Source organism: Pagrus major, chromosome 6 (assembly GCF_040436345.1).
Source record: "Pagrus major chromosome 6, Pma_NU_1.0".
In the NCBI taxonomy this organism is placed as follows: Eukaryota; Metazoa; Chordata; class Actinopteri; order Spariformes; family Sparidae; genus Pagrus; species Pagrus major.
In genome coordinates, this window is record NC_133220.1 from 13,664,894 (window position 1) to 13,678,776 (window position 13,883).

Consider the following 13,883-nt stretch of genomic DNA (forward strand, 5'->3'; position numbering starts at 1 on the left):
CTCAGTAGAGTGCATACCTTGGCCAAGGCCCAACCGTCCCCTTTAATTCAATCAAGCCTAATCCAATACCACACTTAATAGCTCTGTATCACTCTAACTTCTGAAACCACCCATTACTGCTTAGCCATAATCTAAGCTCGCCAAATCTGTAACAGCCAAACACTCGGGCAACAAAACAAGGCAGATGGAGTCAGAATCTCCACTGTGTTGTGGAGGAATAATAGATTTCTATCAGGATCTGCATCAAATTATACTCACTCACCAGCTATCTAAATACGCCAGATATTTTTCTGCAAGATTCATGCAAGTCCATTTCCTATCTTTTAACAACATTGATAATGGCTGTGTGATTCAGCTCAGCAGGTGATTGATTGATCACATCACTGATCAGAGCAGCACGTCGCAGTATCAGGAAATGAGGAAAACATTTTTGTCGAAGTTGAGAAAAGTAAATCGACTCAATCAGAAAAAACTCACCAAGATGAAGTTAGTTTGACATTTCACAGTTGGACATATATCTTACCCCACAGAGTCTGCATGGAGTTGATATCGGAAAGTGGAGTGAGAAGCACTTACCAGCTTGTAAACCCTGCACACACACCACAGTCTGAAATTAATGGCCGTAATTTTGTTTTGCTGTTAAATATTCAGGTACTTACTTAGTTGTATGCAACTACTGTCCCCAGTGGCCCACTGTAGGCAGTTTGAGTTCTGGGCAAGAGAAATGAGCTGTTTCTGATCCAAAAACAACAGACGTTGCTACCTGGAGTAGCAGAAATTGAAGGTGATGCACATGGCAGTAGAGGAAATGCGAAATGGCCACAAATAGCAGTAGCAAGAGAAAGTAAAGTAATAAAGAAAATCATTTACAAAAAAAAAGATTTGAAGATGGAAAATGGCGTTGTCTTTTACTTCTGACGCACAATATGTGGGAAAGAAACAGAGAACATATAAAGGAATATCAAAACTCACAGATAAAGTATTCAAATTGATGCACAATACTATTAATTGGAGGTAACCGTAGTTTGTCTGATGTACCACATCATCAGCCGGACTGCAGTTTTAATTAAAACTTGCTTTGAGTCATTAATTAAAACATCAGAATTCATTGAAACATGAAATCACATATCATCACGATACAATTCCAGTGGAAGTTAATAAAGGCTAATATTTAATTACCTCTCATCCCGGGCCCATGTGATAATTTACAAACGGCACATAATGACTTATTATTAGCTGTCTTTGTTATGTGATATCATTTATAATTCAATAACACTGGCCCAGGTTTTGTAGCGTAAAAAAAATGCGTAGTTGATTTCTTTACGCTGACACACTCACACCTGTGAGAGAACATAGAGTTACACCGACATATACATTGTGAACATGATCACAGACAATTAGTATTTAATTAGATCCTGATACAACGGCACACGCACACAAAGAGGCCCGTACAGATGCTGTCAGAAGAAGGCTGTATGACTTAAAGGGCTGAATTAAAGCCTCTGTGCACTAAATAGAAAATACACACAAAATACACAAAACATACAGACACACTGCTGCCATCTGTTGACATGCAGGACTTGTCAACCCCCTCATCATTCCACTTGGACTCATTATCCACAGTGAAATTACTGATTAAAACCTGCTGAATAATGCAGGCCAACTTGTTCCGGACTGAAAGAATTTAATTAGCATCATCAATAGTGATCCAACTGAGATTTATTTTGTCATTCCCGTCCAACACTTTGAGTTATAGATCAGCTATTTCTCAGCATTTATTGGGGCTCACAACTAATCAGAATATGAAATACAGGCCTGTTGATGATTAAAAACTTTGCTGATGTAAACAAAGCTCTTAAGAAATATAAAAACTTCCCAGATTTATATTTAGATGTTGTCTGGTTTTGTTTTCTGGCTGGAAAGCGCTTTATTTTTGATCAACAAACAACTTTTCCTCATATTATTCCTCATGTGAGACACGGATATTGCACATAATTTGACAAGGGTGTTAATTATTTATTTGCTCTTTTCCCACAGCGGTGCAGATCTGCTGGCGGTCAACTCTGATGGGAACATGCCCTACGACCTGTGTGAAGACGACCCAACACTGGATATCATTGAGACAGCTATGGCCAACAGAGGTAGAGTAAAAAATGTTTAAGGAGATGCCACGACCGCAGATGTCTGGGTCCGTGGACCGACTCTTTAAGCAGTCGATCAGCTCAGTTCTCACAATGTCTGCAGACAGATTTAATAAAAAGGATAAAGGCTTCTCCATGTACAGTAATTACGCCATTGGAGGGAGTGTGCTGTGTCTACTTTCTTCAATATTATGCCAGTTAGACCTAACTTTAAACATTCATAGTTTTTGTGAAGTTGAAAGTCAGTCTGACATAAGATTGATCCACGATAACCACATGTGCCTTTTTAAAAAGCTGAAAACTCCTGCTGGGTGTAACTACGCCTGACAAGCTTTTCATTCTCGCTCAGCACATAAGTTTTAGACAAAAGCAGGTTTCTCTCTAGCATCAAATTTGACGACCGACAAATTTTGTCAGCTGTGTCTTGAAAGTTTTTAGTGTTTCAGCTTGAGTCGTTTTAAAAGAAGAAACTTGGAAAATAGATGCTTAAATATGCACTTGATGGCGAGGCTACATATGTGGTAAGTTAGTCCTCGTGTTAATTAGTGTGATCAACAAAGTCAGACTGTTGTTTGTGTTAATGTTAATGAGAAAAGGCTTCAAGTTTAGGTTGCTAAACATACAGTAGGTAAAGCTGTCAGAGGAAACGCTGACCTGGGTTTCTGGAGTGTAAACTTCCTATAATCCAAAAAGTACTTGACAGGTAACATTAGCATAAACTCTCATAGCATCCAGGACAGCTTCTACACAGTATATATTGTGTACATATTGTTGATTATTAACGATGTGGTCCTTGGCTTGCCTGGTCACTGCTGAAGGTAGAAGGCTAATTAGCCCGACTTGCTACACTTGCTCCTTCGTTACAGAGTATAAACACAGTGTTTAATCCAGTCCTCCAAACTTGTGTATTTGCTCTTCTATAGCCTCATACACACACCTCTGAGCTGTAAAGACATCCAAAGCTTGACAGAACTATCATGCCTTGTTACAATTGTGAAGCTTATGATTAACTTTTAGGGGCTAATGTTCAGTATCAGACAACTCTATTTGTTTGACAGTTGTCTTTGTCTCTTAAACCTGTTTTTGACTCGCAACATACAATAGAAAACTTCCTTAAGCTCTGCAGCAGGATGAGTGAGGATTTAGCCACATTTTTGACCAAAGTACTCTGAACTTTTAGTCCCATAAACCACTTTTCAAGGACCTAAAAGTAGTTGTTGTCTACGTTGTTGTCTACGTGAATAGTAGGCAAATAGGGTTGCTGACGTTTGAAAAGCAACAGCGTTTTTTGCACGCAACAATTCAACGAAGGTTCCTGGATTTTGTTGTCGGTCCGTCTGTCGTGCTTTGTTCTGTAATTCCATGTTGATGTGTGGAAGGGCAATAAACAAAAAACACTGGTTTGCAGCTGCAGATTTTTATAATGGTGGTTTGAGTACTAAAAAAAAGGGAAATGTTCAGTGCTGAAAGTTCCTGTACTTTTGGAAAGCAGAGACCCTTTGGGGGGTAAAATAATGCCCCCGGATATTAATTTAGACCCTGGTCCCTGCGGTGGAAATGCACTGAGTTCCTCCAAAGGTTCCTTGTTCCTGGGGAGGAAGCAGGGCTTCTGTAGCTTCCTGCAGTCTAATAAGTATGTCAACCACAGGAACAGATTGTTGAGGGTGATGACAGCGAGGTGGTGACCTCAAAAAGCACTTAGTGTCCCACAGAGTTTCAGAATTGACACTTGGGGAGCTCTGAGAAATTAACTCAGGTCTGTTTCTCCCAACGGGATGCAGATTGGAATACTGTATATTCATGCCGTCTGACTGTAAACAGCCGCAGTCGGCGCAGTTCAAGGAGAAAAGAAAGTTCAAGGAGATCAGCGCTGACATGCACTTCAGTGAGGGAGGGAGGGAGGGAAACTCGCACTGGGTTTTGGACGTGTTTGCATTTGTGTCTGTGTTTGTGTGATACAAAGAGACTGACACAAAGACAGACAGCTTTATTTACACTGCAGTTAAATCACACTCAGCCTTCTCGACATAAGCACTCATCAATGTTTTGTTTTTGTTTTCTGGTAAACACTTACGTCTACAGGCAGGCGTGTGAGCACACAGTTGGAAACAGAGCTGCAAAATCTGTGGCTGCGGGGGCTTTGAGTTTTAGAGAAATACTGTAGTATGATTGGCCAGATTGGCTGCTGAGATGTGGTTGGTTCAAAGGAATAATTCAACATGTTTGGTAATTTGCTTATTCGCTCTGTGGTGCAGAGTTAGATTAGAAGATTAATACCAATCTAAAAAAAACGTGTCAAAACTAGAATTTGCTGTTTTTCTGCTCCAGCAAGTTATTTCTTCCAGCCATGAAATAGTCTGGCACATAATCCCTCCAGAAAGTGGCTAATTGCTGTTTCTAAGCTTCGCTTTTTGTATGGATTAAACAAATGAGACATAACTTAATTAGTAAGCTGTAGAAAGGCTGGTAGTGGTGTTCATTAAGTTCCTTTTTAATCAGAAATATTAAAGGAGACATATTATGCTCCTTTTCATGTTATCATGTTATCATTAATCTCAAAAAACACATCAGTTTTCTCATTCTGTCCAGAGCTGCATTGTTGTATTCCCCATCTGTTTTAGCTCCTGTCCCATCTCTGATTGGTCAGCTCACACACGCCTGACCCAGAACCGCTAACACCAATTAAGCAGCTGTGCTAAATGAATTCTTATGTGCCAGATGGGCCATGTAGTGACATAGCGATGTAGTGTGATGTCACAAAGTCACAGAATTAAAGGCAGGACTACTGACGAGGCGTTTCAGGAGCTTCTGTTGGTGCGGACCTTGGCCTTTTTTACATTCCACTCTCTTTTACATCCACATGAATATAAAACACTGAAGGAAAGGAAATAAACGAAAAAGCATAATAGGTCTCCTTTTAATAAACACAGAAGTTAGATTGTTTTTTAACAAACAAGAGAAAGTTCCTTTCAAAGGCTGGATTTGTCATTATTAATGCTGTTAGTGTCAGTGGGATTTTAAATTGTGTTTTCTTACTTCTGGAACAAAACCTAGAGGTTTCGTTTACACTTTTCACTGCCTACTTTCGGGGAAACTTGCAGCGAACTAAACTAGTCCTTTCTTCTTTGCACACCAGTTTCTTCATATGTATGAGGCTGTGTGTTCCTATTGATTTAGGGTGTGTACGCTTGGGCAGACATTAGACGTTATCAAATATTGTGATATTTACCGTCATCTGCGATATTTTCTCCAACATCGAACAGCTGTTACGGCATCTTCAAGCTGTCATTTGTGAAAAGAAAATGCACGCTGAGTTGCAACGTGCATCGATATTTGACGAGGTGGGAAAATGGCGGGTCAAGGGATTGGAATAAGTCTACATGTCGTCTTTGCTGTAAGACAATAATATCATCTATCTCGATATCTGGACCAGACAATTTTGTGATTATGACATTTTGGATATTTCCAAGCCTAGTGTACATGCTAGAGAAGTAGCAGGAAACAAGAGAAGGTTAAAAAATACTGGAATTTTCCTTAATCAAGTTGCCCTTCAGCGTAATGGTAAAACCTTAAATGCTTCAGTGGAGCTGCTCGGTGGTAAACAGCAGAGAAATGTGTGGAAGCTGCTGGAGAGCATCATGAGTGCTCAGTCATTTTTGCCTATAATTAAAGGTCAGAAAACGCCCTGTTATGATAAATGCCCTGTTGTAAACAAGTGCAGGGTTAATGATTGTGATAGTTTAACGAGGGAAAAAAGGGGCACATGACAACACGTCGTGTGGGTTCCATCCTGGATATGAGACTAAATTGGAAACCCACACAGACAGACAGACAGAGGGGGAGAGAGAGGGTGAGTGGGGGCTTGAAGAGGGAAACCGTCGAAAATGAGGTTCTCAGCTTACAATAGGGTCTCTCAAGCCGCAGAATGCAGATAGCGATACAGTAGGTGAGAAGAATGATTATTAAGCCGATCAAAGGGAGCGCGGCACTGCTAATTGCTCCCGTAATGTTCTCAGCACAGTACCGCCGGATAAGACTCCCCTCTCCAGAGACGCCGCGGGGTTGGGAACAGCGACACACACACAGAAACACACAAGCGCACACAGACGGCGCTTCATGTGCAGCATCGACTGATCTGACTCTTCCTTCATCCTCCCCTGTAGAGCACAGTGCATCTGAGACATGCTGCAGGAATTGAACTGGTGAGACTGCAGAGTCGTTACCAATACGGCTGATGTTGATCTGTACTCGCAGTGATGGAGGGATAAATAATTACAGTTAAAGATCAGAGACTTTTGATAAACAGGGCTGCAGCGTCGATGTCACACACACATTTCTAAAGTAAATATTTGAAGATTTGATTTAGTTCTGATTTAAAGTGTCGTTTAATTAATTGATGTGATCTGTTGAGCAAATATACCAAATATTGGTTGGTCCCAGTTGTGCAAAAGTGAGGGTTTGCTGCCCTTCTCTGTTTTATATCACTGTAAATGGAATGTATCATTAAGGTTTGGACTGGTGGTTGGACAAAACAAGACATCTGCAGACATAACATTGGGCTCCAGGTAGCAATAGATACAATAATCAAGAGATGAATATAAAATGAAAACAATCCTGAACTGCAGTCCTAATGCAGTTTTTTTATTTATTGCTCTCTGTCATCTTTGCACTTTCTGGAGCTACAGTATTTGGTGGAAAAGGAAGGAAGCATGAGTAGAATTAAAATGGGTTGAGTTTATCCCAATCAGCAAAGCTCACTGGTACGACTGTCAATCAAGCAAACTCCTACAGAATATGCTGAATTCAAGACTCAATCTTTTCAGAGTTGATGAATATTTTAAGAGAAGTTCTGACTTCTTGATTGTCAGCAATCGTCTTCTCCGTAGTAGATACACAGAGTTGGGTTGACATGAAGGATAAAATGAATATATTTTGTTGAGTTGTGTACTTGCTTTATCCGAAGTTTTCCGACGCGTTCAGTAATTTCACTTCACGGTGCGTTTCCATTTGGTCAACTGTCACTACAACTTCAAGTACACATCAGTTGATCCATCAGAGGGAAGGGGAAGGATGATGGTGAACGTGACTCAATGTATTGGAAACAAATAAAACTTCACGTCAGGTCACATCGATCTCAAACTACATCTTTTGTTTCCAGTTTTTTTGAGAGGTTTGCTTCACCAGATATCCTGTGTGAGAAGATGGCCACAGTTATATGCTATATACGTTCGCAGATGTGGATTTGTTAGTTAAGTGTTTTTGTTCCACGGACTACTGTTGGTTGCTCAGTTAGATTTTCACTTTAAGGCTCATGTTTTGTTATCCGACATGTTTTTTCTCTTTACTCCTTCGGGGCATTGCTAAGCTGTGAGGCGTCACTGTAGCTAAATCAAAATATGACAGAAACAAGCAAGTAAAATTTGTGAGATTAGCACCAGAGAGACTCATGCTTGCCAACAGAAAGAGCAGAAAACACAGAAGACCGTATTAGCCGCAGGGATGCATTTCATTTAAGCTGACAAAGGGGGACTGTCATCGTTCTGATCCCTGCGCCTTTAAACGCCCTCCGGCTGGGATTCTGATTGTGTATGCAGAGAGAAACACCACTTTACCTTCCTCGCAACTTTTCAAGCACCTCCATCACAACCACAGGCCATCACATGTCAGTGCGGGCCACGAGAGTGTGACACTGAAACAGGAGTTTGACTTTAAAATGGCGGGCTGGAGGCCGGCGTGTTGGCTGATGGAATAGATTTGCCTTCAGCTTCACTCGCCAAGGTTCATTTTATGAGTCTGTGGCACAAGAAAAGGTTGTAGGGGTGAAATACTGTCAATAACATGAGCACAGTGGGGTGATGCCTGTCTACTACTTTTAATTTCAAGTAAAAGTGCCCAGTTTCAGGGGATTGTCCTCCAGGATTCAGGGCTACAACTATTGATTATTTTTATTAGTGATTAACCAGCTGCCATATATTTTCACGACGTCTTCTTCTATCGTCCTTGAATTGCTTTTATTCTTTTTATTTGCACTGCTTTTATCTGATTTTGAAGAATGTCTTAGTCTAACAATGGCATACAATAGCTGTCAGTGCTGAAAGTTTTTAAAATCGAATCGAGTCAGGACTTTGTTGAATTGTGACGCCCCTGTATCGACTCTTTTCTTCCAATTTTAATTTAAAACAAGCCGACTGATCGCTTTTCTCTCTTTTTTATCTATAAAAAAAATAAATAAAGCTGGATCGACATGTCTCTTCTCTTACAAAACATCAGACCATAAAAACAGTGCAATCAAAGTTTGAGTTTGTTTTAACTACACCCCTATATTATATAGTCTATAAAATGGAACATCTTCAGATTGCTTCTTTTGTCTAGTCAGCTGTTCAAAACCCAAAGAAAAAGCAAATCTTTATATTTAAGAAGCTAGAACCAGCATTTCTTTCAGTTAACTAAGTATGAATCTCAACCATCATTAGAAGGATAATTGACCTTTTCATATGACAAATAAATTATAATATTTCTGTTTTAATAAAGTAATGTAATCCTATTCACATCCACAACACTTGAGCTGATTCATTGTAGCTTTTCACCTCGTTCATCCTTCAAGTATAACTCACATATTTGGTCACACATTGTAGGATTGTAAGTGTCACGGCTCTGACTGACAGCCTGTTTTCATTATAGTGAACCTGACATTTCTTTACGTTTGCCCGAGGGTACGGTACATTACTGCTGAGCTGTTGGAGAAGAAGTCAAGTGTGGCGGTCACAGTATTGAGTCCAGGCTGGCTGCAGGGCGCTGGATTAGAGGAGGAATTTAGAGTAGCTGTGACAGACAGACTCACCTGAGCTCCAACTGGGCCAAACACCACAAAACTGTTTGCCAAGGAAATTCAGCATGAAGGTGCATGAAAGATACTTCTCATTGAGACAAAAGTCATTTAATTTCTTAGAGATATTTAAAGTACACGAGGCAGATCTGTATTATTCTGACAAATGTTGCGCCCAAGTTAAAAACTTTGAAATAATTATCTCAAAGTTCCTGTAAGCATTAACATAATTTTCATTTTCATGACTTGTTGGCTCATTGTCCCCGTTATTGATCGCTGCAACACAACAAAATGAGTGTCTGCTGCTGTCCCTTTAACACTTTCTCATTTCCCTTGAAATCTTAAACTTTCAATACGTGCTGACAATGTTTTATTGTGGAATCCATGAACTGTTTCTCATAGAAAAGCTTCGGTGTAATTTAACAAACCTGTCAATACAAAAAGCGAAGCATTCTCTCTATAAAACACAAGGTTTTATGTGTACCAGCATTATATTGTGTCTCAGAGCTGCGTCTCTGTCCCTCCATGTCCTTCAGATCAGTAATAAACTGCCCCGTCAACATGCTTCAGTTACGTATGACGGCCCTCGGGAGAAAACTGCCTCCCCTGTCATTAACACTGCGGTTCCGCTTGTATTTGATTGACAGGCATCACCCAGGAGATGATCAACGAGACACGAGCGTCAACGGAGAGGAGCATGCTGGGAGACATTCAGGAGCTGCTGAGACAGGGAGAGGAGGTGAACCAGCAGGACTCACAGGGAGCCACGCTGGTAAAACTTTCTGCTTTGTTCGTATCGACTCAATCTCACTTTAAAACAAGCCAAGTGATGGCTTTTTTGTTGTTGTTCTCCTCTCATCTCTTCAACTGTTTTTTCAACAAAAAATACAGCTGAATCGAAATGTCGCTTCTCTAACAAAGCATCAGACAAACCATTAAAACAGTACAAGCAAAGATTGAGTTTGTTTCTTTATAAAGAAGGGAATAACACAGGATGAAAACAAAACAGTAAAATGCATGCAAGATGACTAGCATTATGTGTGTATATTTATTTATTTGAATTATCCTTTTTGAAGGAACCATGTACAATGTTGTACATAAACATTACCATTTGTTATATAGTAGTAGCGTAAGCTGAAAGCTCACCTTTAGCCAAGTTTTTTTTTGTTTTTTTTGTTTTTTTTACATATGTGATAAGACTAGTAAAAAGCCTTTTGTGGCTCCAGAGGAAGCTGCATGTTATCTGATAAATTGCCTCCAGTACTTTTTAGACATATACAGTAGTATATCCCTGAGTTAAAACATCTTAATGTGTAAAATAGGTGGCGGTACCCTTTAATATTGATAGAAAACAGATTTATCAGTAAAAAAGCTTTTCGAAAATTGTCAATACAGCAACCACAAGATGTCCTTAAGGGTAATAAATGTGCAGAATATTTGTCTAATGGTTTCCAGTAGTGTGCAAGATGAGCTACACACGTGCGCAACCACACACACACACACACACATATGGACACACGTGACCAAATGCCTGAAGGAGATAACAGGGCTAAGTAACACCACGCCAGCTGCCTCCAAGCCAATAGATTCTGTCAAGAGTTTAAGCTGTAATGGTGTGTTTTCTGTGAAAAAAGAAAAAAAACTGCTGCAGAAACACACGCTTATCAAATTATGAAGCACCGCAGGTCTGCACTGGGAGAGGAAAAAATTAAATGTTTGCATAAATATTCAAGGGACTGTCTTTATTATAAATTCACCTGTTAATGATTATGTGCTCTGCAACGCTGGCTCATGAGGCTGTAGAAGTGCTGAAAGCTAATCAGGCATTTAGAGACTCATTACAATCTTCTTAAAGGCAAATCAGCTGTATGATTTTCAAATAAATATATAAATGCCGATGTGAGTGATGTGTTTGTGAGGAGTGGAGAGACGTGCAGTCATGAATCAAAACCGACGAATGAGAATCAACATGTAATTCATATGTATGCTTTCAGGAAAAACAGTTATGAGAAGAGAGTGAAGTTGATAAAAGCTAAAAGCCAGAAATCATAAACTTATTGCTTCTTTTCACTGCTTGTACTGTTTACAACATACAGGATGGTTGACTTGTAGTCCTGACCATTCACAGTTCTTTATTTTTTATCATTCTTTATCTTATTTGTTCAGTTTTTGTTGTCCTTGCTCCTGGCGGTGTCTGTTTTTGTGTTGTATACTGAGAGCGATGTAAACCAGAGTCAAAACTGTACACACATATACTTAATAAAGCTTCTGATTCTAGCTGGTGAGTGAGACGGTCACGGCTTTCTGCAATGAAACATAATCCACCATGAAACTAATAAACCACCTTGAAGCTTAGACTTAAAAACAATATTAATGAGAGATGACTGGACTTGAAACTTCAAAGATAATAATTCATGATTTAACAAATAAAGCTTTCAAAGAAGATTCCTGTGGTGTAACAACATTTAGATGAAACAAATTCTTGATACACAAAGCTGCTGTAGGTTTGCAATCGGTAAGGCAGTAAAACAGACACATCCGTACAGCTTGACACAAGTTTGACACAGGAATCTATAGTCCATGGAAAATCCAGCCCGGTGGCAGACCGAAAAGAATAGTGAAAGCGAGGTGTGAACCACTGTATATGCACATATTGTCATTTTTCTATAGCCGTTACACTGTGAAGTCAGTGTTTACTTCAGAATGATGAATTGAAGCAAAGAAGCTGTTTAGCCAGTTGACTACTTCCATTAAGATAGTTATTTTTTTTGCATTATAAGTTTTCTGAAGTGTTTGAATATGCAAACATTTTCAGAACAAAACTCCACACTAAAATACATCTTTATGTGTATTCTGAAGGTTTTCTTTCCATGAGTCATGAGACATGTTGTGGACAGAAAAATAGCCCCGAAATCTCTTAAAAATCCCATGTTTTCACCTGTCGTGCTGACAAATTCATTGACTGCTGTGACTAACTCATGTGTTCCTCTTTGATTTTACTATATGTTCATCTCGCCACTGAGATCATTCAGCTCCACAAACCTGTATACTCGACTCGACTTGAATTCTCTGATTTTATTGCATTGTATTTTCTTTTACTTCTCTATGATTTGCTAGCTTTGCACCTATATTACATTGAATTGTATTTTTTGAAGCATCTTTTAACTCTGTTTTTAAAAGGTGCTATAGAAATAAAAGCTCATTATTATTATTATTATTGTTTTGCTGGACTATAGCCTGGATGCCAAAGAGACCGCTTGGGGGCTTTTTGCATGATTTGTTCATGTATTAGTGTGTCAGTACAGCCTTGAACTGTCCCTTGTTAGCCTGTGGATACTGTTCCTAGAAGGATCATGACTCATAAATTGTTTTACTTCCACTCAATACTCAAGTACCCTTGTTGTTGTGCACCTTTTTAGGCCACAACTAAGACTCAAAAACCCTGCACGTAACATCAGATGCATTAGAGATTAGTCATTTGTTTCAGTATTACCTAATAGAGTCGTCACTGAATTTGTTTTGTTTAGAAGTTCAGTCCACTGAGGTATTAAAAAGCAGAAAAAATTGCGAGTGAATAATTTCCTGAGCGCGTACGATGTCAGATGACTTAATGAAGTCTTTATTTCTGTATCAGGGATTTAGCTATGCCGAGGAAACACAGTGACAGATCACTGGATGAAAATAGCTAGGGGACATTACATGGTAGTAGCCCAAAATAACCCTGCTAAGCTTTAAAGTCTTACAACAGATTGTCTGATTGAGCTGCTTGTCCCCCTGCTTTATGCGTCCTGTTAATCTTCATTCGAGCATGATGAAGCAAACTAGAGCATGCCTTATTAAAATCTCTGGCAAAGAAGACAGGAAGAGACCTGGAACTGGTAGGAAGTTATGTAAGGTTAATCTTTTGTTTTCCACTGAAATGCATTTTGTGTCCTTGTCTGGATGCGCACGAACAATGATTTTCATCTCTTGTGATTGCAAGTGCATTGATCAAACCCACTGAGAAGCTGAACAGTTTATATAGGTATAGGTGCAAACAAATGATAAATCTCTTCAAGAGGGAGGGAGGAGGTGAGGAATTACAACCCACAGGATGTTCATGGGACAAATTCACTGTGGATAAACAGAGTAGGTACCAAATGATCAATTCTCATCAAAAACGTTGTAAAAATCTGTGTTTTTAGTGATTATTTGTAGTAAAGTCAAATCATTTATCCTTCCTCTTAATACACTTATCCTGCTCAGTCACAGGGGAGATACTAAACACTCCCTTTCAGGGCTAACTCACATAGACAGACCCAAACGCCCTCACCATCACTCCTACTGGCAGTTTTTCCAGTTCACCTAAAGGGCACGTCTTTTGACGGTTGGCCAAAAACTGGATAAGACAGAGAGAGCTTATCCCAGCGTGCTTTGGACAAGAGGCAGGTTACACCCCAGACAGGCTGCCAGTGATATTGTGAGAGGAAACTGAAACGCTCTGTAGAAACACAGGCAGATCCCTATGCCGATGTTATTAAGCTTATGATTTTTCCATTTGTGATGCTAGCTGCGTGGCTGAAGGGACGGTAACGTCACCGCTTTTGTCAAGATGGAAATATCTCAACAGTGACTTTGATGGTCTGCTGACTTTTCCTCTAGCCAAACCCTGAAGATAACATTTTTGCTTTTGAGTGAAATGTGTCAACAACTGAAATTGTTGTGAATCTTAACTCTGTACAACAACACGATTGGCTGATATGTTTTCCAGGTCAGCTGTGATAAAGTACACGATTGCTTTTTGGTAGTAAGAGGCGGGACTTGTGTCACGCAGCCGCCATCTCGGCTGTTACAGACTTGTCTTTTCAAAATGCTTTAAGTGGTTTGTCTCCTCTCTTATAACGCCTGTGGCTGAACTAAGAGGGGAAACATGACCT

The 13,883-nt window shown here is 39.7% G+C and overlaps 1 protein-coding gene across 2 annotated transcripts in view; it reads left to right on the plus strand.

The window, feature by feature from the left end:
* ppp1r16b (protein phosphatase 1, regulatory subunit 16B) overlaps positions 1-13,883 on the plus strand; it is a 100,924-nt gene that overhangs the window by 79,959 nt on the left and 7,082 nt on the right. For both annotated transcript variants that reach the window (XM_073469178.1, XM_073469179.1), the window contains exons 5-6: positions 2,038-2,141; positions 9,615-9,739. In XM_073469178.1, coding sequence (XP_073325279.1) covers positions 2,038-2,141; positions 9,615-9,739 — 229 coding nt within the window. The remainder of the gene's footprint in view (positions 1-2,037; positions 2,142-9,614; positions 9,740-13,883) is intronic.